This window comes from Narcine bancroftii, chromosome 12 (genome assembly GCF_036971445.1).
Source record: "Narcine bancroftii isolate sNarBan1 chromosome 12, sNarBan1.hap1, whole genome shotgun sequence".
Classification (NCBI taxonomy): domain Eukaryota; kingdom Metazoa; phylum Chordata; class Chondrichthyes; order Torpediniformes; family Narcinidae; genus Narcine; species Narcine bancroftii.
In genome coordinates this window covers 29455804-29481172 of record NC_091480.1, presented here as the reverse complement: position 1 = coordinate 29481172, position 25369 = coordinate 29455804, and the positions used below count along the sequence as shown (strand labels likewise).

Sequence of the window (25369 nt, the reverse complement as noted above, 5' to 3'; positions counted from 1 at the left end):
AGGCAGAGATCTACCAGACAATCTGTGTTTGCATTGGCATCACAGGATTCCCCATCAGGACCAGAAATAGACCAGGAGTCTACAAAGGTTTTCCAGCACTAATGTTGCAGAATCTGTTCTGCATCCTGTGCTGATTTAAATGAGGATTGTAGGGGGAGAAGGAAGGGAAGAGAAAAGAAATGTCCCCTTTAAAAAAAAATTATGTGATCATTGTGGTTTGAAAAATTTATAAGCATTTCTAGTTTGAAATGCTAATCCTTAATCCACTGGTGCTATCTGACCTACTCACTATATCAGCAACTTCTGTTTATATTCTGATTTGTGCCTATTAAGCACATAGTTCTCACCAAGCAAGTGAAGACATCATTCAACAGATTTTGTCGCTGAGTTGATCCTTTTCGTAAGATATCAATGTTTGACCTTCCAATGGCTTTAAAGAATTTCTTGCAGTTTGGAGATTTTCTGAAGTCTGTAGAGCTGAAATAAGCAGAGAATGCCATTTTAGTGTTGATCTATTCATGAGATAATTTTGTTTACCTTTAACAACAGTCATAATCAATTCAAATTAGGGTGAAATACTAAATTATAAAGTACTATGTTTTTCCATTTACAATATTTTTCATGATTCAAAAGTTCGTACTATTAGCAACGAGAACTATTCCTGCATAAATTAATTGATATATTAAAATAAAAACCTGGAGCAGGAACTCAGTAGGTAAAGCAGCTTCAGAAGAACCAGAATTTATTGTCCTGAAATTTTTCGTTTGGCAGCAGCACTGCCGTGCAAATATTGCTCTAAATTCCATTTCAAATCTAAATAAATGATGCAAGAAAATAGGAGAAAGTGAGGTAGTGTCTGTGGTTCATTCTCCATTCAGAAATCTGATGGCAGAGGGGAAGAAGCTACCTTTGTGTCACTGGGTGTTTGTCTTCAGGCCCATGTACCATGATGGCAGCAGTGTGAAGAGGGCATGGCCTGGGTGTGGGGGGGGGGGGGGGGGCTCCTTGAGGATAGAGGCTGCTTTCTTAAAACACCACCTCTTGTAAATATCCTGGATGGAGTAAAGACTGGTGCCCATGATGTTACTGACTGCCAAATTAACAACTCTCTGGAGTTATTTCCTGACCTGTTCATTGGCACCTCCATACCAGACAGTGATGCAACCAGACAAAATGTCCTCCATGTCAAAGTTTTTGAGTCTTTGGTGACATTCCAAATCTCTTCAAACTCCTCATGAAGTATAGCCGCTCATGAGCCTTCCTCATAATTGTATCAACATGTAGGCTCCTGGACAGATTCTCAGAGATGTTGTCATCCAGGAATTTGAAGTCCTTGACTCTCTCCACTGCTAACCCCTTGATGAGGACTGGTTTGTCTTCTCCTTATTTCCTCCTGATGTCCATAATCAGCTCCTTGGTTTTGCTAACATTGAGTGCAAGGTTGTTGTTGTGACACCACTCAACGAGCTGATCTCTCTCCCTCCTGTTCGCTTCCTCATTGCTGTCTCTGATTCTGCTGATGACTGTGGTGTCATCGGCATATTTGTAGATGACATTTGAATTGGGCCTGGCCACACAGTTATGGGTGTAGAGCAATGGGCTAAGCACACATCCTTGAGGTGTTGATTGCAGGTGAAGAGTAGACGTTGTTTCCAATTCATACTGACTGTAGTCTTCTGATGAAGAAGTCAAGGATCCAGTTGTAGAGGAGGGGTGAAGAGCCCCAAGTGTGGGAGCTTGTTGTCCAGCACTGAGGGACTAATGGTGTTGAAGGCTGAGCTGTAACTGATGAAGAGCAGCTATATGCATTAGCTGGTGTTTTCGAGGTGATCCAGAGCTGAGTGGAGAGCCAGTGATATTGTATCTGCTGTGGATTGATTGTGATGGTTGGCCATTTTCAGTGGGTCTGGATCTTTACTTAGGCACATATTAATTCTGGCCATGACCAACCTCTCAAAGCATTTCATTGCAGTAGATGTGAATGGGACTGGGCCACAGTCATTGAGGCAGCTCCCTCTGCTCTTCTTGGGCAACATGATGATTGATGGCCTTTTGAAGCAGGTGGGAACCTCTGACTGCACCAATGAGAGGTTGCTTATTGGGAGCAATCAGTCAGTTGGAAGGATTCATTGGGAGCAATTCATCAGTGGGGCCTTCAAAGTAGAAACTCTTCATCATGTCAGAGGAAAATTTGTACATATGTAATGTAAGGAGGATGGGGTGGAAGGGTTGAGACTGGGGCCTCACACAGGATTGGCAAAGCAAACAAAGGTGAAATACAAAGGACTGGCAGAAGATTGCATATGCCAAACAAAGGTAGAAAAAACAAACAGATCAGGTGGAGGAAGATAAGAGTGGAGCAGGTGATTGGAAGACAAAGGCTGTCAGATGTGGAATCTGATGAAGAGAAAGTGAGAATGGTGGCATAATGGTGAGGGGTTATCACCCAACCAGGCAATGAATTCCAGACCCCAAAAACCTCAGGTGAAAGCTTTTTACTTATCACCCTCCTAATCCTTCCACCATTTAGTTTAGATCTATGCTCTCTCGCTTTTAACTTTACCACCAACTAGGTCCTTTATTAACAACTCTGTTTAATCTGATATATCTGAATTAATTCCCTCCTCAGCTACTTTGTCAAAGGATGAAATCCTTAGCTCATGCCATCTTTTCCATCCCTGATAATATTCCCTTAAATCTCCTTTTCTCTTTTAAAATCTTATTTCCTGTAATAGGATGACTAGAATTGCACACAGTTCTCAAAAGGCTGCTCAAAGTAGTGTTTCTTTTGCTTTACATTCCAGCAGTGGCAGTGTTCAACCTCCAATCACTCACTCACTGACTCATCTTCAGCAACCTCACTCCTTTGTTTTATCATCTCTCTCTCTCTCCCCCCCCCCATCTACTTTGTCTGGCATCTGCCTGTCCTCTGCTTGTCCATCACATTTTACCTCCGCCTGGTTTGCCAATCCTCCCTCTCTCACTGCCTCCACCTCGTCCTCTTTACACTGCTTCTGTACTTTTCTCAATCCTCAAGAGTTGAAACTGATCCTCCTCCTTCTCTCACGGATGCAGAGTTCCTCCACCACATTGTGTTTGGCTTCAGATTCCAGCATCTGCAGTCTCCTGTATGTCTCCAAAGTTTCAGGTGAACCCAACTTTGAAGTAACATTTAAAAAAAAACTGTCTGGTTTATTTAATCCCATTTTGCTTTCAGTGACAAAGTTGACCAACCGTTGCAATGCGTCAGACCTCAGAGAGGACCACTGTTAGATTTTAGATACAAAATAAAAGATTTGGAAAAATCCATGGATGGCAGTTTCTTTGTAGATACTTATCATTCCATGTCAGTAGTTCCTCTGTTTGCGCGAAAGCCGCACTGTGATTCTGTGAGAACATTCTCGGCAACACTAGGTATTATTCTATTTAGGAGAATCCTAGCGAAGATTTTGCCTGCAATGGAGAGCAGCGTGATTCCCCTGTAGTTTGAGCAGTCTGATTTCTCGCCTTTGTTTTTGTACAGGGTGATGATGATTGAATCACGAAGGTCCTGAGGCAGTTTTCCTTGGTCCCAACAAAGCTTGAAAAACTCATGCAGTTTGACATGCAGAGTTTTGCCACCAGCCTTCCAGACCTCTGGGGGGATTCCATCCATACCTGCTGCTTTGCCACTTTTCAGTTGTTCAATTGCCTTATAAGTCTCATCCTGGGTGAGGACCTCATCCAGCTCTAGCCTTAGGGGCTGTTGAGGGAGCTGGAGCAGGGCGGAATCTTGGACTGAGCGGTTGGCACTGAAAAGAGATTGGAAGTGTTCTGACCATCGGTTGAGGATGGAGATCTTGTCGCTGAGGAGGACTTTGCCGTCTGAGCTGCGCAGCGGGCTTTGGACTTGGGGTGAGGGGCCGTACACAGCCTTTAGAGCCTCGTAAAAACCCCTGAAGTCGCCAATGTCCGCGCTGAGCTGGGTTCGCTTGGCGAGGCTAGTCCACCACTCATTTTGGATCTCCCGGAGTTTGCGCTGAAGATGGCTGCATGCGCGACGGAAGGCTTGTTTCTTCTCTGGACAGGACGGCTTTGTTAGGTGAGCCTGGTGGGCAGCTCGCTTCTTTGCCAGCAGCTCCTGGATTTCCTGGCTGTTATTGTCGAACCAGTCCTTGTTTTTCCTGGAGGAGAAGCCCAGTACCTCTTCAGTGGATTGCAGTATGGTAGTCTTCAGCTGATCCCAGAGGGTTTCAGGGGATGAGTCCGTGAGGTGGATTGCATCGTCGAGCTTTGCTTTGAGGTTTGCCTGGAAGTTTCCTCTCACTTCGTCTGACTGTAGGTTTCCAACATTGAACCTCTTTCTGGGGGCTTTACTGTTCCTGGGCTTTGGCTTGAAGTGAAGGTTGAGCTTGCAGCGAACCAGCCAGTGGTCAGTGTGGCATTCCGCGCTGGGCATGACCCTGGTGTGGAGCACATCTCGTTTGTCTCTTTCTCGCACCAGGACGTAGTCCAGGAGGTGCCAGTGTTTGGATCGGGGATGCATCCAGGTAGTCTTCAGGCTGTCTCTCTGCTGAAAAAGGGTGTTTGTAATGACAAGCTGCTGTTCTGCGCAGAGCTCCAACAGGAGGCGCCCATTGTCGTTGCACTTGCCGACACCATGCTTGCCCAGGATTCCTGGCCAGGTTTCACAGTTCGGCGGGCAGCAACCTCCTTTGAAGAAGACCGCAGAGCCCACCTCACTGACAAAAGACAAAGGAGGAAAAACCCAACACCCAACCCCAACCAACCAATTTTCCCCTGCAATCGCTGCAACCGTGTCTGCCTGTCCCGCATCGGACTTGTCAGCCACAAACGAGCCTGCAGCTGACGTGGACATTTACCCCCTCCATAAATCTTCGTCCGCGAAGCCAAGCCAAAGAAAGAAAAAAAAACTTATCATTCCTGACCCTGACGAAAACATTGCAAAAACTAGCAAAAGAGAAAAACCTCATTACAAAAACAACGTACTTGAAAAACAACAGGAGATCATCTGGATAAGTATCTATGTTTGATGGTGTTCCATTAGAAGTTACTCGGTGTGATAGACAGCTTAGCTGAAAAGGGAAACAAAACATATAATAAATAACCAGCAGAAAGCCAACAGCTCCTATAAACAAGCATGGTCTCATCAATGTGGCTAAAACCTACCTATTTAGCCATTGACATATACAGTATAAAGGTTATGGAAGTTGCAAATACTTAAGTGGCTCTTAATAATGGGCAGAAAAGCATGGTAATTAATGACTGGACTTCAAAGTTAAGCTATTGGTTGCGAAGTCCAAGAAATGTTATGGGTATTTATGTTCTATAGATTATCACAATTCTTCATTCTCTTGATGAGCAAGACAAAGCCAATAGCTTTGTAAACGTTTAAAAATAATAAGATAAATAGAACTAGTATTTAAGATATCTTTCTCCAATGTTAAGGGTTCGATTTTCAGTGCACAAGCCATTGTAGTAAAGTATTATTGATGTTCGATGGTATCAGCATTGAGTAAAACACTAGAGAGTAGTTTTTAAAAATTCAATGCAACACTGAGGAAAGGCAGCTTAAATTTCCCAATTTGTGATATTCTTCAGTTACTAATTGTTATTGTGAATTCATCAGAAATCCTTGAAGGGCAGATAAAGGTCACCTGTGAACATTGTTGCTGAAAAATATAATCAAGAGCCCTCATGACATTACCACATAGGATAAACCACACAACTTGGCAATGCTCATGATAACCAAATAATATGTTCTTAAAACAAATTTATTTCTAAAACACTGTCACAGTTTTATTTCTAATCCACATCAACAATGTTTACCAATGTTGACCCCACCAGAACACAAGGCATCAACCAGAGGAGGCCCCAGCATTGTGCACAAAGCTTCACCCTGCAAACACCTCAAGCTCCCACACTCCCAATCCTTTTGGAAACTTTATCATTTGGGGTCTGCAGTAAGGGTTTGGAGGATGTCCCAGACTCAGGACCCTCTCTTAACACAGTGATACATGTTTTATGTCCATATTTATCCCTTTGAGTGATGCCAGACTTTCCTGCTGACCTGGGAAGAGAAGAACCCAGGGGCATTCCGACTATCATAGTTTATATTGCTTAAGTGGATCAAAACACTGCTTCGTACAAATTCAATGGGAGTATCAAAGACCTGGCTCTGCCATTTTCCTTATGAATGAGTTAATTTTTAGTTATGTTTCCAGTTGGAATTAGAGGAATTAGACCGTTGGCACACAAAGCACACCCTGCAGCCTAGTTTCAATGATGGTCAATATTAGATAAGGTAACGGTTACCAGTTTAATCAACAAACCAAAATTTTAAAGAAACATATTCCATGAATGTACTATGAGTATTCAGACTTTCTAGAATGAGATACTAGTGAATGGCCTCACCTGACTTTCATCAAGCATGACTCTTTTCTCCTTTACTGTTTCAACAAGCTGAAGAAATGATGAGTCATTAAGGGTCACTATTACACCACAACTGGTGCCTTGTAGGACGGAGGTCGAGAATCTGAAACAAGCAATTCCATCATTAATGGAAATACGGATAGTTCACTTCCTTTTCATGTAGGTGTATCATTTATATGTATTTCAAACATCTAGATGAGTTTGTTTCCTCATATCCCAAAGAGATGTGGGTTGTTAGATAGACTATCCACTGCAAATTTGCCCCGAATATGTACATGAGCAGTAGAACCTGAGGAAATCTGATGAGAAAGCAGGGTGATAAAATGGGAACAGTGTTGGATTTGCGCAAATGAGTGCTCAATGATTTTCAAAGATGCAGTGGGCTGAAGGGCCAAATTTCAATGTTGTATGGCTCAAAGGAGGCAGGAGCAGGCTAAAGTAGATGTGGGAATCTATGTTAAAAACTAAATAAGAAAGAGCTCGCTTGGAAAGAATCATTCCATAGATTATAGGAAAAGGTTTGCAATATTGACAAAAATGCAATAAGATTGGGGAATGAGAAGGTTTCAGGATTCAACAAAGGATGACCAGGATGTAGGTATTTAAATTTAGACAAAACAGCACAATAACAGGCCCTTTTGGTCCACGAGCCCGTGCTGCCCAATTATACTCAAATTGACCTACAATCCTGGTAGGTTTTGAAGGACAGGAGGAAACTGGAGCACCTAAAAACCCACGCAGACATGGAGAGTAGATACAAATTCCTTTCAGATAGCACTGGATTCGAACCCCAATCACTGATGTTGTAAGAGCATTATGTTAACTGATATGCTAACCATGCTGTGAAAGGAGAAAGTGGAGTGTAGCTTGTCTAACGAGAAAGAAAAATTTAAAAAAAAAACAAACTGTAATGGTTTCTATGATTATGTGAGATGGGGAAAAAAGTAAACTAATGTGGTTAATTACAGAAATAGTGGAAAATGTACATGTATGGGAATGAGGAACTTGCACATAAAACCATAAGAACAGGAGCAGAAATAGGCTAATCAGCCCATCGAGCCTGCCCAGCAATTTAATCATGAGCTGATCCATTTTCCCACTCAGCTCCACTGGACGGCCTTCTCCCCATAACTTTGGATGCCCTGGCTAATAACAAAGAAAAAAATCACTGTAAATTTGGCAAAATTAATGAGATTGAGAGCAAATTCATTTTCAGGACCTAGTGACCTACATTCTTAAGTTCAGAAAGAAGTGGTGTGGGGATAGTGGATGCATTGGTTGTTATTTTTCAAAATTCCTCAGATTTTAGGGCATTTCCCTCAGACTGAAAGGGAACAAGAGTAACCAATCTATTTGAGGAAAGAGAGAGAAACAGAGAAGCAGACCAACAATAATTAAGTCAATCAATAATTGGGAGAGAACAGATTATGAGGAAACAAGAGTGGGAATGCGACGATGGGATTGCGCTTCTGGGACCAAACATTGACTCCATCTGTGTTTTATTAAGTAAGTAATTTATTCATTAGATTCCTCCAATGGCACATCTGCCAATATAGAGGGAATAAGCAGGGAGGCTTATATTTGGCTGAATTCAAAAATAACATGACATAACATACAACTTTCTTATGGGTAAATGGAGGATGTTTATCAGCTTGAGCCAGGAATCTCAATTTGAGAATAAGGACCATCCATTCTAGACAGAGATGATAAGTAAGTTCAGATGGTAGTGAATCTTTAGAATTCTTGACCCCAGAGGGCCCTTGAAGCTCAGTCACTCAGTATTTTTAATGCAAAAGTGATAGAGCTTTGCATATTATTATTTCAATGACTGTGGAATTAGTGCAGGAAAGTGCCGATCAGCTCATTGATCAGCCATGATCTTATTATAAATCAGGCACAAGGAGCTTCTTTTGTATCACTTTCCAGAAGCTTCCCACTTTTACCTTCCTTTTGACACTATAAAAATGAATCATGCACCACTCTTCCTTCTTCACCAGTTTAGCCTGAGATTCCATGAAGTTGTAGAAACTATTCATTGAAGTCAGAATGTAAAATGGCTTTGTTTACATTTATCATTATAATTTTACTAACAAGCAGAGAAAGTGAAATCAGAACTTCTATAGTCCGTAAGATAACAGAACAAACATTTTTAGATAAAACTTTTTATTCGCCGCAAGATTTAGCAGCGAATCACAAAGAACGTTTTTAAAAATTTAGATATACAGACTGGTAATAGGTCATTTCGGCCCACAAATCTGTACTGCCCAATTTACACCCTATTAATCTACACCCCCGGTACATTTTGGAAGGCAATGACTCTCAACAACATCAAATCTTCAATGGATCAATTCAGAAATAATGCATTGTTCAATGATTCTGATGAATGGCCTTTAACTCCCTTTCTCTTATTTGCAGGGAATTTCCAACTATTTCCATTTTCACATATAATCAGTACATATTTCAACACAATATTCCTATTTCTTAGGGAATGCATTACAATATGAAATGCAGTTTTTTGTAAGACCAAAAATAAATACAGAAACAATGATGAGTCACGCAATTAAATTTTAAAAAGATATTGTATCGAAATGGACACAGGATAGGAATTACTTACGTTTTAAAATTTTTATTTTTAATCACAATACTTTCAAAGAACACAGCGGCCTATGTAGAAAGATAAAAGTTAGTAGACAGCATTGATGACTTTTAGAAAAATTCAACAACATTAAAATAGCAAGATGTAATAAACAGTTGAGCTATGACGTTGGGCTAATTCTGTTAGCTGTGATGAATATAAGCAACAAAAAAGTGGAAGAATTTGTAAAAATTACATTTAGACATACAGCATGATGACAGACCCTTCCAGCCCACGAGTCCATGCCCCTCAAATACACCAATTAACCCTACAATCTCTCTATGTTTTTGAAAGGAGGGAGGAAACCATAGCTCCCAAAGGAAACCCACACCGCTACGGGTAGAACATACAAACTCCTTCCAGACAGTGCTGGATTCAGTCACTAGCATTGTAATGGCATTGTGCTAGCCGCTATGCTAACCATGTCACCCAATTCAGGGGTGAGATCCAACCTAAATTTCAAAACACTCCCTTCTTATTGAAATTCTTGCTGGCCACTTAATCACTACAGATTCTGGAAGGGGGTGGGCCGCGAAGAAGTAATACAACATATTTTGTTTCCACTGCTGCCTGCAACCCCAGTTCATTGTTTGCTCACAGGGGGTGGTAATAGAGTCCCCTAATATGTCTTTGAGGTGATGTTAGGTCTCATGAAGGTTTTTTTTAAGAGAGAGATCACTACTACCATTCACCATGCACACCAGCCATTTTATTCATGCTGCCCTTACCCCCTGATTATGGCCTTCAAAGCGCCAAGTTGGGGAATACAATCTTCATCACACCCAATGCCATAAGCCTATTTGTTTGGTAACTCAGGTCAATGGAGGTTTGATGTTATGTCGGGGTGAGGTGTGGGAGGAAATAAGCAAGCAATTTTTGTGAGTTCGGGGAAATTTTCAGGAAGAGGTTAAGTTTCCAAAGAAGAGCAAGGGTTTTATGTCAGAGAAGTCATTGAAGAAAATGAAAATCTCACTAATAAATGTCAGAGGTTGAAGAGACCAAGAAACATCTGTAATTTTGCTCTAGTCCAAGTTAAGCGGATTTTCAAATGCCCAGCACTATTTCCCCCCCACCAAAAGAGCTGTGTGGAACAATTTCTAAGCGCTGTATCCAGAAGTATTAAATTCCTGGTACTGCACTGTTTGGAGTCATGATTACATTATCATGTATCAATCTGACTGCATGACCTGCCTTCCTTACATCACTGTTACTGTTGCACACCACAGTTTCTGCCTCAGAGTTTTCCCACACCGTCTCCAGAACATTCTGTACCCTGGCACCTGGAACGCAACCATATTGGGTCACAGGAACTGCTGCCTGTCCCCTGGCTATGGTAGTCCTGACAAACACTGCACTTCCATGCTTTACTCCTTCCCTTGTGCAATCCTTTGCCTCATGGTGCCATAGGCTGGGGTGTGCTCTTCTAGTAATTCTGTTTCTCATGCACCTGCTTGTTATGCAGTACAGAGGGAAATTTCAAGTATAAGGAACTCAATTATCCATCAGTATTCCTTTGCACTTCAACCACCTCAATACTCATTGGCATGGAGCATTGGAACACTTGGCCAAGTCGACATGAAAGTACGGGATGATTTTCATACAAAGATCAGTGTGAAAGACCTATATCTTCAAGGACTGATCTACCAGCCCCTAATGTGTAGGTGGCTGCATGTGAATCAGAACCTTTATTTTGATGTAATCAAAGGACTTACTGATAAATCACTAAACACATTTAGAAGGATTAAAGATCTGCTAGCTTCTGGAAGTTCTTGTAGCTGGTGTGTGTCACAAATGACTGACTTGGTTTTAGCCCTTTGTTCCCTGATGTATCAACTTCTAGTTATCCAAATTTCTAAACGATCTCACTTGCATTTTCAAACCAAAAAATTATAGTTGGTTGTAAGACATTAGTCAAGATAGAGGTTGAACTCTGCCAGCACAAGCATGTCTGAGGAGTTACTGGTGAAGATTGGAGAACAAAACAATTTTTTAAAAATGTGAATATATTGTCACATCTTAATCTGCCTCTCTCAAACTGAGTGAAACACGAAAATCTGGAGATGCCATGATTGTAGTTAATAAAAACCCCACAGAAATGCTAGAGGAACTTAGCATCCATAGGAGTCAAATATATATTACCAATGTTTCAAGCCTTAGTCCTTCTTCAAGATATAAGCAAAGAACAGGAAGGCATCTCTAAAATTGAGCCTTAGATGGTACTGGGTTCAGGAAAACAAGCATGTTTCCTTTTATTTTTTTAAATTTAGATGTACAGCATGTTAACAGACCCTTCTGGTCCACGCAGCCCAAAATACACCCACATGACCAATGAACCTGCTAACCCCATTTGTCTCTCAACTGTCTCCCAGGAATGCCTTCCAGGAGCTGTTTTTCTAAGGTTCAGTTTCTTCATCAGTAATGGAACAGAGATTTAGATTCAGCAGTTCTCTAGCTCCAGTACCATTAAAACCTTATTCAATGAGTACTTAATTCTTACAAGGTCAAGTGAGTTTCAAAAGGTGTACTAATTTCTGTAATTTTCTTTTTTTTTTTTGCAACTGAATTTTTCCTAATTTCACAGACCAATTGTTTCTTTACAAACCTTTTGGAAGTTCACAGGGTCATATTTCCAGAAGCAGACCATTCAACCCATCAAGTTGATGTTGGCTTATTCCTCCATTGACATTCCCTAGAACCAAGCCCCCCAGACACCTATGGACTCATTCTGCCACTCTCCTTACCAGGGGCAGCTACAGATGCCAATCAACCCACCATCCAGTCTGACTTAGGGATGTGGGTGGAAACGCATGCTGTCACAGGTAGAATATGCAAAATTCCACACAAAGAACATCAGTGGCCAGGATTGAACCCAAGTCATTGAAATTGAGGCAGCTCTTACATTATCTGCATCATTGTACCATCCAGTTGTGGCTTTACACCTCACTCTAGTGCAGTGGTTCCTAACCTTTTTCTTCCAACTCACATACCACTGTAAGTATTTCCTTTGCCATAGGTGCTTTGTGATTAGTAAGGGATTGAATAAGGTGGGATGTGGGTGGAGAGAAATAAATTTGAAAACCAGTTTTAATCGTGCCTAATTGACTTGTTATGTGCACGGTTTTATAACTGCCCAATGACAATTTTTCTCAAGCAAAATATTTTGGTAACAATTGGGTCTAGAGCAGTGCTTCTCAACCTTCCCTTCCCACTCACATACCACCTTAAGCAATCCCTTACTAATCACAGAGCACCAATGACATAGAGAATATTTAAAGTGGTATGTGAGTTGGAAGAAAAGGTTGGGAACCACTGCTCTAGAGAATGGTTTAAAAATCAACACTGAGGTGCTGTGTTTCTTTAGATGACGTTAAATCGTGCTCCCTCGCACCAATCTTATGACAAAAATTGCAGGAGGAGGTTCCCGGGAGGGAAGGGAGGTTCATCAACTAGTATTTACAGTGCCCTCCATAATGTTTGGGATAAAGAGACATTCCTCCTTTATTTGTCCCTGTGCTTCACAGTTTTAAATTTGTAATCAAACAATTCACATGTGGTTATAGTGCACTTTCCAGAATTTATTAAAGGGTATTTGAATACATTTTGGTTTGACCATGTAGAAATTATAACACATTTATACATAGTCCCCTCATTTCAGGGCACCATAATATTTGAAGCATAGCAATGGAACTGTATGTATAGTAAAGTAGTCACGTTTAGTACTTTGTTGCAGGTCCATTGCATGCAATGACTGTTTGAAGACTGTGATTCATAGACATCATCAGGTGCTGAGTATCTTCTCTGGTGATGATCTGCCAGGATCTACTGTAGCCATCTTTAGCTCCTGCATGTTTTGGGGACTTGTCCCAAATGCTGATGTTTTCTCCTCAGCACATGGAGGGCAGGCTCAATTGGATTTACATCAGGTGACTGACTTGACCATTCAAGAATTTTCCAGTTTTTAGATCTGATAAACTTCTTTGTTGCTTTAGCAGTATGTTTGGGATCATGGGCTTGCTGTCGGATGAATCATTGTCCAATGAATTTGGAGGCATTTTCTCAAATTTGAGCAGATTAACATCTACACAGTTCCGAATTCATTTTGCTACTGCCATCAGCAGTTACATCATCAATGAAGTGCATCAGTACCTGTGGCAGTCCTACATGCCCAGGCCATAATATTGCCACCATGTTTTACAGATGAGGTGGTATACTTTGATTCTTGGGCATTGGCTTTATGCCTCCACACTTTGCTCTTGCAATCACCTGATACAGGTTAATCTGTCCACAAGACCTTTTTTGCCCCCCAGAATTCTGCTCTGTAATCTGGCTATCTGTGGCTAACTAATGGTTTGCATCTTGCAGTGTAAACACTGTATTTCTGTTCATGAAGTCTTCCATTGTCAGTACTCATTGACATATCCACCCAGTCTCCTGAAGAGCATTTCTGATCTGTCGGACTGGCTTTTTGGGGATTTTTCTTCTGTCATCAGAGTGGAGGTCTTTCTTGGCCTACCTGTCTCTTTTCTTCTTAATGATGTTCCAAACAGATGATTGTAATCATACTGTTTTATTTTTGTTTTACAGCCTCATAATGGCTTCTGACTTTCATGGGCACAATTCTGGTCCTCGTGTTGAAAAATGGCAACAGCAGATTCTAACAGGGATCAAAAGCTTGCAAGCAAGCCTAGCTCTCTCATACCTGTACCAATGAAGCAATTAAACATTCCAAGTACTCACAAACACCTGTGAAGCTAAATGTCCCAAACATTATGATGCCCTGAAATGGGAGAACTATGTATAAAAATGCCTGTAATGTCAAACCAAAATGTATACAAATAAGCTTGAATAAAATCTGAAATGTATACCTTACTCATATGGGAATTGTTTGATACAAATGTAAAACTGTGGAGACCAGGGGGAAATAGAGAAAAAAGTGTTTTTGTCTAAATATTATGCCACAATCAAAGCTTAAAAAATTATCTGCAAATTATCACGGTGCTTGTGAGAGTTTGTCTTGCACACCGTGTACTGCATTTCCCTGATCACAACATGCAATTGCTGGGAATGGAAATTGCTTGTGAGTTTTTGTAAGAGAAATTGACTCTACATATCCACAAGGGTAATGCAGCCCATGACCATTACAAACGAACCATTTCTTTTATGTTCCTTCCAAGAAACAACTTTGTAAGTGAAGAAAACAATCACCCACCTGTGATGGCTCCCACTGTTTATCATTGACGTCTTCAAGATTTAGATTTGCAGTGAGAAGCGGAAGTGGGATCTCTTTAACTAACTCACTTGGAATCTTATTCACACCTTTTATGGGGTCAATTTCAGTCTCCAAAACCTGTGTTAGAAAATGAAAATCAATTTAATTTAAGAACACAATGTACTTTGTCAGCAACATTTGGAACTGTATCAAACTATCCCAGGAGAAGTTAAAGATCACCAACAATAGTATGAATATAACTTTTTTTTCTGAAACGATTTGCAAGTTTCCCATTGACCCTTACCTTCAGAATGATGGTCTGCTGCGTAGCTTGTGGTGCTTCTTGAATATTTCTGACAAATGTAATTTCGGAGGTCAAGTTGGCAAGCACAGTGGATCTGATACTTTCAAAGGTATTGATTGATATACCAGGTACCAGGGTTCCCAGACTGATGAGATCATTTTTGGTATTAAACTAACAAAAAGGAAAAAAAAAGAAAATAAATTCCAGACAATAGACATACCCCAGCACTAATTTTATCTCGACCCTGACTGAATTTCACTTTTCTAATAAATGTAAATGAACATAAGTGGTCCAGGAATCTGTATTTTAATTTTATTTTGTGGCAATTTGAAGGTGTAGATTAACCCCCTTCAAAAGTCCCAAATGTATCTCTGGACATTTTCCTTCCCTGAACTCTCCCCAATTCCTTGCCCAAGATCCGAGACATTTATACCGCTAACTTTCCAAAGATGTATAGGTCATGCATATTTTCATAATATATCCACTTCTCTATGACTACCAAATATAATTTTTAATATATGACTTAAAATATGAATAAGGGGATTATTTGTCACCAGTAAATTCATATCTAGCTTTGAGACAGCAACAGGCAATGTCAAATTATTTGGAATTTTCCATTTCTAGGGCTGCCTTATTTTCCAGAAGCTGCTTTCCAAAAGGAAATGGATTGACATTACAGTCACAGAGCGAATATATAAAATCTGAATGGTCTCTTTCAATCAATGGATTTTTTGACTTGAAGCTTACTAAGCAGATTCAATCCCCATCCTGTTGGCCTTCACAGTTGTTAGAGAACCAACAGCTCTCTTTTCACAAGGAAAGCACACAAAAGACTGAGTCTGCCTCGATATTCATCATTGCTTTTAGTCATAAAAACATACTGTAAATGCTGGAGGAACTCCAGTCTCGCAGCATCCATGAGAGATAAAGATATATGAACAATGTTTTGGACCTGAACCCTTCTTTAACATATCAGCAAAGAACAGGAAGGCATCAGATTAAAGACTGAAGACTGGCAGGGGGAGGAGTGCAAACCAACAAAAGGAGTTAAATTGGATATGATAAAAGGAAAGGTGAGGATTGATATTGGCTCTGTGAAAGGAGACAGAGGGAAAAGGGGGGGGAGAGGGATAGAAAAAGAGAGCGCTGGGGGGTGGAAGGCGACATGGGGAAGAAGGGGGGGGTGGGGGTTTAACGGAAACCGGAGCAGTCAACGTTAATGCCTTTGAAGGGTGCTCAGATAGAAGATATGGTGTTGTTCCTCCAATTTGTGGGTAGTCTCAGTCTGACAGTGAATGAGGCCATGAGAGAAATTTTTGTCAGTTTAAAATAACTCAGAATAATTGCACTTTTAACTTCTGAGTACATTTCATAGTGTTAAAAATAATTAGATTAATTCAGTTCCTTGTATATTCAGACCTTACCTTGAAATCAGCACTGGATAACTTGGCTACAATTTCTTTGGATTGGCTCAGTTCCCAGCCCCTGACATTACTCAGACTTGGCAATGACTGCTGCACACTGACAGGATCAGTATTTTTAATTTGTGTCACTGAGAGACCGACAGCTGCTTGTTGCAAGTTCGTCAGAGTGCTGGCTGAAAAGTTGTCAACGTTACTCAATAATGATCTTGTAAGCTGCAGAAATTGAAAGAAATAAAAGAAAAATGGTACATAAAACTAGAACACATGTTACACAGACATTTAGGATACATCCAAAATATTCAGTTGCACTATTTGGTTCCTCTCATTTTGGCATTGTTTAACGATGCCAATGAGAAATCGATCAGATATTGCTCATTTTCCAGGATCATGCAAATTAAAATTAATCTCTCTTCCACTCATTCTTTATTCCACCCTCCCCTCAGTCAAGTCCTTTCTCAGACAGTCTCTTACCAAACATGTTTGGTAATAACTCAAATGAACATTTCTAAGTGTTGCCTGACAGACAATAGATGGACTTGCACTGTGCAAGAAAAAGCACATTCTTTCTTGTTCACTTCTGAAGATTTCCACCCAACCATGAACAGCAGCAGCCATGAGGGGTTGCAGACTCTGGGAGAGCAGAGGATTGGCACAGGGTACCAGAAGACAGGGAGACCACCCCCATTTGAGGAGAAGCAGAGGAGAAGGAGATGACCCACAGGTCAGTGACCACGGCAACAGACCAGTGAGGGGCTCAGAGGCTGAACAACTCACAGGCAGCAGACTGTTGGTGACCGGAGGTGAGGAACCCACACAGGCTGTGGGCTGCAGTCAAGGGATTCACGCCAGGCAGTGGCCTGCTGGAGTCTGACTCAAGGCTGGCTGAAGGCGTATGAGGTATGGTGAATGGGATGGGAGAGGGGACTGAGAAACCTGATGGATCCCTATTGTGTTGGAGGTTTGGATCTGGAGCTTGGGTTGCAATGGTTTGGACTAGATTGTGTGCCTGCAGGAGCTGCGGGAGCACTGAAGATGAATCCACGCAATCTTGGTGTCTCTGGGGTGGGGGGGGGGAATTCTCTTTTGCTTCTCTTTCTCTGACTGTAAGCACCGTTTCAGGAAATTTCTAGTGATGGCGAATCAAAAAGCAATTTCATGTAATATGCCATTTTTTATTACATGACAATAAATTGAATCTTGAACTTACTGAGATCTGGTCATCTGCTGTTGCACTGCTGTTCTCGCAGATCTGGTTCACCTTCTCAATAAGAGTTAAGGCTTGTTCTTGATTCACATCTTGAATTAAATTTGTATCACCAATGAAGCAAATAAGAGAGTCTGGAATCCTAAAAGCAATTGTTAGATATTTATTGTCTGCTCTCTCAAAAAAGTCATATGGATTCAAACATACTAATAAGAACTTGTGTAATAAAACAAAGCAATAACATAAAATTATTTAAATCTTGTTCTTAAAAGCTTTCTTGGTGAACATAAACACAAAAGATTCCTGGTAGAAACAGTAGATTTAATATCTTTTCTCCCACATAGCCTTTTCTAATGGTCTGTCATTGAGCCTTTACTTTAAAACAATCTGTTTAAAACACACATCAAATGGTTTATAAATTTCCACCACCTGTATCACACAGGACACTGTGACCGATTATGTTATATTTTATATTGCATGTTTTATAGGAGATAAATTGTGACAGGTTTTTTTTAATGTAGGTCACACTTCAAAACAGATCTCATTTAAAATGCCAGAGTTCTGCTCAAGCCAGACAGTCCAGACTCTGGGTGCCTTTGCAAAAACTTTGAAGAATGCCTACAAGGACTTCACAAGTAAGTGTTAATTGGACACGTTATGGAGTGATTGCTTTGGAAAGCAACAGATGAACAAACTCAGAAGATTAGGTCCAGAGCAGCAGACTGTCTGAGTGCAGTTGGCTATTTTAAGAGGGTCATGTAGTTTTCTCTGAGAAAGAGAGAGAGTTAGAGAGAGAGAGAGTTAGAGAGAGAGAGAGTTAGAGAGAGAGAGAGAGAGAGAGAGAGAGAGAGAGAGAGAGAGAGAGAGAGAGAGAGAGAGAGAGCGCGCTTGTGGTAAAAACCCCATTTTGATGACAGGTTGTGAGTCCTTAGTTCAGCCTGGTCAAAGCCCTAGTGGTCCATGCAAGAGGAGATGGCTGGCTGTATAATGTATCACTTGAAATAAGGGAAACAAAAAGGAACTCTGTGGTGACCTGAAAGAAAGAGGTTATCATCTGGAAAACCCTGATGGGGCAAGTTTCTTCGGGAAGACCCTGAAGTGACTGATCTGAAGGAATCAGTTGTGAGTATCCAACAAGCAACAAATCTCTCTCTGAAAACTGATAAGAACCTTCCTGAGCGGTAACTATTTACCTTTCAAGCACCAAAGCCTGGTGAAATTCATACATGTTAAATTCTCTGCACAGTATAAGAATTGCCTGCAACCAGTGAACTTGGAGGAGTCAGAAGTGAGATTGGACTGTGAATTAAATAACTTTTCTGAACTTACACACACATTACATATACGTGCGCTTAGAATTCGAAGGGGGGTTAAGTTAGGTTAGTTAAGTCAATAGTGATAAGTTAAAGTGTGATTCTATTTTCATGTTTAAAGATAATTAAAAGCAACTTTTGTTTAAATAACCCTTTGTCTTGGTGAATTTCTATTGCTGCTGGGTTTTGGGGTCCTCTGGGCTCATAACAACAGTGAATGTTGTCTTGTTCATAAATAACAAGGCCAAAGACCTTTTAGATTCATAGAACAATAAAGTACAGAAACGGTCCCAAATAAAACTGCTGCTTGCACAAGACTGATATTCCTCCATTCCTTTCACATTCACATATCAGGAAGCTTCTTAAATTCTATTCACTTATCTGCTTCCACCACTATTTTTGGTAGCTCTCTCCAGGGACTTAACACTTTGTGTAAAACATTGCCTCACAAATCTCCCTGAAATACCCCCCTACCCTCCCCCACCTTGGACACGACCTCGAAGATGTGGCATTTTTTATGTATGTCTACTCTATGTTTCTCATGGTTTTATAAATATCTATCAGGTATAATCTGCAGACTTACACTCTAGAAAAAAACAAACCAAGTTTGTCCAACCTCTCCCCATTCAGTTTCATAATCTCCAACAACAGATATTGAATTAGTAACATTTTGGAAGAAAGTGAACATTTTCAAATTATATTCATTTATTTAACACAGAGCAAAAACACAATTTGACAAATACATACCCTGAAACATTAATAGCTGGATTGTTATTCAGCAATAAACTAATATAGAGCTTTGAGACAGCAACAGGCAGTGTCAAATTATTTAGGAGGGCCTTATTTTCAGAATCTGCTGCAAAGTCTTGAAGCTGCATAAAGTAGATTGACAAATTAGAAATATTTACATTTAATTTCTAGTTGAATATATATCAACATTAAAATTTAATAATAATCTTGATCTTGAATATTGATGATGAAAATTTTGCTTTTATAAGTCAGCCACAATGGTTATCAGAGAAAATACCAATGTGTTCTGTGTTTCAACCTTCTAATGCTGACAATGCTAATCACACATGCCTGTTTTACCAATCATTTATTTACTGATTTTGCATGTGGACATTTTCTCTATTTCACTCACTACACTTGCCCTTGCATTTACATCTTGTTTGTTGTCGACCTATTAGCAACTACATAGTTTCTGCTTTCTGAACCAAACATGCTGCAACATTCAATGAAGTGACAAAATAATAACAAACATTTGAGGGGACCTTTTATTTAAAATACCTCCATGGATTATTTTGTCCATTCAAACCAGAGGGCCAATTCATTTGGAATTTCAATTCTCACCATAAGTAGAATTCCTTTCTCTCATATTATATTTGAATATTTTATTACTGTGTCGCCCGGTAGTATTCACATAGTTAAATCATTTAAATCTAAATCACTTAAATTAATATCCAGCTATACCTTCAATGAAAATGAAATCAGGTTACAACAGTGGAGTTACAACCCAATGCATTTTCAGTATTATTAACTTCCAAGCAGCTCGACATAAATTTCTCCACACAAGACAAACAATAAAATTCACAAACTTCTGAGGATATGATACATCAAGAGCAGCCCCCACACGTGATGTTTCTATCTCTGCCAAGCACTTGCCAGAGTTAATGGGGTTTGAAGTCTTGTTTTTAACTGACACTATCTGCATTTCTAGATTCAGCCACTAACCTTGTTCACAATGCAAGCTTTCTACCCAGCAGAAGACGAGAATCAGCGGCAGAAACCATGGCTGCGCTCTAAATCTGAATTATACTGCAGCGAGTGCAATGGTCAGCAGCTGCAAGTTTTCCTGCTATTGTTTTTGCAAAAGTCCTCATTTTTAAAAAAAAATGAGGACAAAAAATAAAATGTTAAACACATGATATTAGTGCTACCACCAGCTGGCATCCGACCTCTTCGGTGTCTGTTACACGAGGACCCTTGCTATCTGATAGGTTTGCTGATCATATTTTCTCTGATCCTCATCACATTAATTAAATCACATTATTTAGACTGAATTCCTGCAGGTAAACCAATTCTTGAGACTGCTAGCTCTGATGGGGAAAACAGCTAAGTGAGAGCTTCATGGATACTACGATATATATAACCATATAACCATTCGGCGGGCAGCAACCTCCTTGGAAGAAGACCGCAGAGCCCACCTCACTGACAAAAGACAAAGGAGGAAAAACCCAACCCCAACCCACCAATTTTCCCCTGCAACCGCTGCAACCGTGTCTGCCTGTCCCGCATCGGACTTGTCAGCCACCAACAAGTCTGCAGCTGACGTGGACTTTAATCATTAATCTTCATCCGCGAAGCCAAGCCAAAGAAGAACAACAATTCCAGCATAAAAACAGGCCAACTTGCCCTTCTAGTCCATGTTGAACACTTTCTCCCACCTAATCCCTCTGATGGGGCGACAGATCCATATACACATCCAACTTCTCAAATGTTAATATCGTGCGTGCTTCCGCCACTTTGTCTGGAAGCTCATTCCACACACCCATCACTCTCTGAGTAAGTCCTCCCTCAGGTTTCCTCTAAACTTTTGCCTCCTAACTCTCATCTCATGTTCTCTTCTTTGTATCTCCCCCTTTCTTAAAGTAAAGAAGCCTCTCCACCTCAACTCTATCTATACCCCTAATAATTTTAAATACCTCAATCAAATCCCCTCTCAACCTTCTACGCTTCAAAGAATAAAGACCTCATCTTTCTATTTCTTACCTCACCTGCACGTGACACTCGTAGCAATCCTGAGATTGCTATTCTGGAGGTTCTGTCCTTTAACCCAGTTCCTAGCTCCCTAAACTCACCTTGCATGACCTCTACACCCTTCCTCCCCACATGGACCACAACATCTGGCTGTTCTCCCTCCCCTTTCAATATATCATGGATTCGATCTGTAATGTTGTACCCTTGCACCAGGGAGAGATACTGAATCTCCTCCACAGAACCTTCTATCTGTACCCTTAACTATAGAATTCCCTATCACAATCCTGTGATACTTCCTTAGTCATAGGACCATACTCCGCGCCAGAGACCTAATCACTACAACTCTTCCCCTGTACTTCGACCCCCCTCAACAGTAGTCAGTAGCAACTTGTTCTTCAGGGGGATGCCCGTCTCGAAAACCCTGCTCTGCCTGCCTTTCCTCCTAACCATAATCCAACTACCCTCCTCCTGACTCTTAAATATAATATTGTTCCCATATCTATTACCCCCCCGGCCTCCCGAATTCTCCTAATGCCCCTGATAGTGCACGTCGGAATGCAGAGAAGACCAAAACAACATGAGGAATCACTGCTTAATAACTTAAAGACCCAGAACTTAGTGTATGGGAAGTGTTCAAAAGGAGATTTTACTTCCAATATTATTGACCCGTGGCAAATAAATGTTTCTGTGAAAATGTTTTTCAAAATTAGGTCAATTTATGGAGTCAGAACCACATTGTGTAACAATGACATTTCAAGCCTCTACTTCAGTTTCAACCCATTTCCATTAACAGTGCTGAGTGCTGACAGTTTTGTAGAGTAGGATTTCACAATATATATCCTTATATCCTTTGAACGACTAATCCAGCTAGCATCTTAATCTCAGTCAGGTTAGTCTGAAAAGGATCTTTATATATTCATTGGGAAGAGGTCAGTTCTTCCACAAACTCAAAACTATTTCTGTGCTTAAACTAAAGAGTAAACAGAATGTTACGTACATTTGATTCGGGGGCAAAGTTCTGAAGATCTGCTGCAGACACTTGATTCATAAAACGTCCCAAGTATTCAGCAAACCAAGCGGTGGAGTTGAGGACTGGATCGGTAGCGTTGTAGCATTTTGGTTTCGGTCCTGTCACACAAAGTGACAATGAAACATCACAAAAGATTGTAAATTAACTTCATGAATTATAGCTTTGAGTTCTACCATCTTCAGACACAATTACTTTGTATTTCTTTCACAAATCTATGACCTACTCATATTTGGTGTCTCAGAAGGGTTTGTCGTGTATTTAGACAGGATCCACTCAACAGGTAAATTCACTACTTAAAACAATTTAGCAAAAATATTAACAGTCAATCTGATAAATCAAATGTAAACAGAGTTTGTTTATAATCTAGATGAGAATTGCATAAATGTTTTGAATTAACTTTGAGGGGTTAATTTTAGATTATTCCACATTCTTCATGTCTTTGTAGATACAAATGTTTGTATTAGAATCACATTTTCTGCCTCAATAATAACTCTATTCAGTCCAGTTGGTTTGATGACCAGTGGAAGAGAATGGAGAGTTATAGGGAATTAACAATTTTATAACTTTATTGTGTTTGGACCTTGCAACGTAAAACTGATTCTTTCTGAATGCCCCACCAGGATTTATCTCAGAGATTCTAATTTATGCTAGTGTAATTTGATAGCTTTATTTGATGAATATACTTAATTTACTAATTGTGCTCTATTTATACCAATTTTAATATACTATAAGAACAATATATTACTTACCTTGCTGTAGATAAGCTCTGATTCCCCTGTAGATTTCTATTTGTTTGTCAGAGCTAAAGTCATTGTAACGACGACTCAATGTTTTCACACTAAATAGGCAATAAACGTTTGAATTATTATTATCAGCTGAGCCGTGAATACTGTTACAATTCATTTCCAATTATAAGCAAAGTACACACATTATCTGCAACATAACAGAAAAATAATAACTTTGGGGAAGTTCAAATATGCATCCCATTGTAATTCTACCTTTCCAACATATATTCACAAGAGATCTTTGGATACAATTATTTATTAAAGTTGATTACCTATATTCAGCTAATATCTGAATTAGATCCATCAAAAAATCTTAAGGGTCTGTTGCAACGTTTTCATAATTTTAATAATGGTGATTCAAAATCTAGTCCATTTGTAGAAATTAGCGATTTGCAAATGAGGATGGGGACCCAATTTGTACTGGATTGTATTGAGGCTAATTGACTGCAGAAAGGAGCAGCATCTGGACAACACCTTCTACAACATGAAACAGGGCAGCTGTGCTGAAGGTTGCCCAGCCATATGAGAAATGGCGAGTAATGCAAAATTTCTCCTGTGGTAAATTCTCCTTAGGAAATGGCATTTGACTTACTCAAGGACCCAATTTCCATTGCGCTGGGACAAGGATTTTAGTACTACTTTATGAAAGATAGTTGTGTTCTGGAGCATAAAATCTATCCTCCTTTTTTGGTTCTTATTAACACCCTTTCATGATTTTCTAATATCATTCAATCTAATTCAGAAAGGAATGGAGATCTGGCAGAACTCAGTCTGTGGCTTAGTTCCATGCTTATGCCTTAATAGCTCCTTGAATAACACAAGACTTAGAGATTCATCACAGACAAAATAAAATCTTTCCTGGATATAAAGAAATTATTTATCATAGGAGCCAACAATCTTCTTCCGTCTTACATCTATCACATTTTTACAAGAAATTAGAAGAAAATTTAGCCAATAGAACTTGGAAAAGGTTGATGTACTACTTGTACTTTAAATTGCAATAGTTAATGTCAGGCACATAGAGAAGATGAATTAACCAATTTCAAGATAGAATCTCATGTAGCATCAGAAAATACTTGTTGAAAATCTTGCTCCCATCATTTCTTAGTCTTGTCCAGGGAATTAACACTAGGCACCAAAATAACTCATTATTTCATATGTTTGGGTCATGTCCCTTGCTTTCCAATTATTGGGAAAGTATCTTCCGTACCTTGTCTTTAATTCTTAATATTAATTTGGCTCCTATTCATTTTCTTGCCCTACTTGGAATAAGTAAGTCAGCTGATTTAAGTTTGTCTTGGCTACGATACCTTTGTTCTTATTGCCAGAAGAGCTATACGTATGAGGTAGAAGGATGCTGTCCCTCTTACACATACTCAATGGTTATCTGATGTGATGGCAAAAAATTAGATGCTCTACTAATGTAATGAACCTTAATTTTCTACATTTATGGGGTTCTTAATTATTTTCAGAATTTATAAGATTATTGAATCCCATTTTACAGTTTGGTTGTCCTTTCTTTCATGCATTAATCAGCACTTCACAAGAATAGTTTTTTGTTTTATATACATTTTGGGTTTTCTTACAGCTATTTCTTAATATACATTTACTTTGTTGGATATATATTCTTGTTATTACCTATGTATGAGCATCTCAATAAAATATTGGAAAGAGGAGCCAATAATCAGCCATAGTTAAGTACAGTACATTTTGGTGACATAAGTCTTCAACAGTAAAGAATTTGGAAACCAAAAAATAATTTCATAGGGATTGATTTATATGATCAGACAATAACTTTTTATCCTATTATTTGATTGATCAGGGGACTCTGTGCAAGATCAGTTCACTGTACAATCATTTCCACCTATGGGGTTGAAATCAGTAGACCCAAAATTGAAAACAAAACCAACTTTCTTCTTGGATTAGAGTTTTCCTAAACTGAGGCTCCTTGTAAAGGAATAAAGGGTAAAGTTGTCACATCACCATTGAATCAATCAATATTGATTGGAATTTGGAGTCTTGCAGATGATATTTTATTTCTTAGATATGTAGTTCTGCAAATCCAATGTGTGAACAAAGTATTTTTCAGGTTGAACAAAGAGAAGCTGGATGAACTCAGTGGATTAGGAATCCATAGATAGAAATCATCAGTCAATGTTTAAGCTCAATGAAAGCATCCCACCAGATTTTCTTTGTTCTTTGGAGATTTCAACAGCTTCAGTTTATGTGTTCCTCTAATTTTTCATTACTAACTAATAATTAGACTGGACAGTGAA

The 25369-nt window shown here is 39.7% G+C and overlaps 1 protein-coding gene across 1 annotated transcript in view; it reads right to left on the bottom strand.

The window, feature by feature from the left end:
• Nucleotides 1–25369, bottom strand: part of LOC138746975 (uncharacterized) — a 199015-nt gene that overhangs the window by 65084 nt on the left and 108562 nt on the right. Inside the window, exons 121-131 of the mRNA XM_069905734.1 lie at nucleotides 23058–23146; nucleotides 22276–22406; nucleotides 19269–19393; nucleotides 17212–17350; nucleotides 16005–16217; nucleotides 14581–14751; nucleotides 14277–14414; nucleotides 9047–9096; nucleotides 6415–6535; nucleotides 4990–5075; nucleotides 348–477 (exon numbers count right to left, since the gene is read on the bottom strand). Of these exons, the coding sequence (XP_069761835.1) occupies nucleotides 348–477; nucleotides 4990–5075; nucleotides 6415–6535; nucleotides 9047–9096; nucleotides 14277–14414; nucleotides 14581–14751; nucleotides 16005–16217; nucleotides 17212–17350; nucleotides 19269–19393; nucleotides 22276–22406; nucleotides 23058–23146 (1393 nt within the window). The remainder of the gene's footprint in view (nucleotides 1–347; nucleotides 478–4989; nucleotides 5076–6414; nucleotides 6536–9046; nucleotides 9097–14276; nucleotides 14415–14580; nucleotides 14752–16004; nucleotides 16218–17211; nucleotides 17351–19268; nucleotides 19394–22275; nucleotides 22407–23057; nucleotides 23147–25369) is intronic.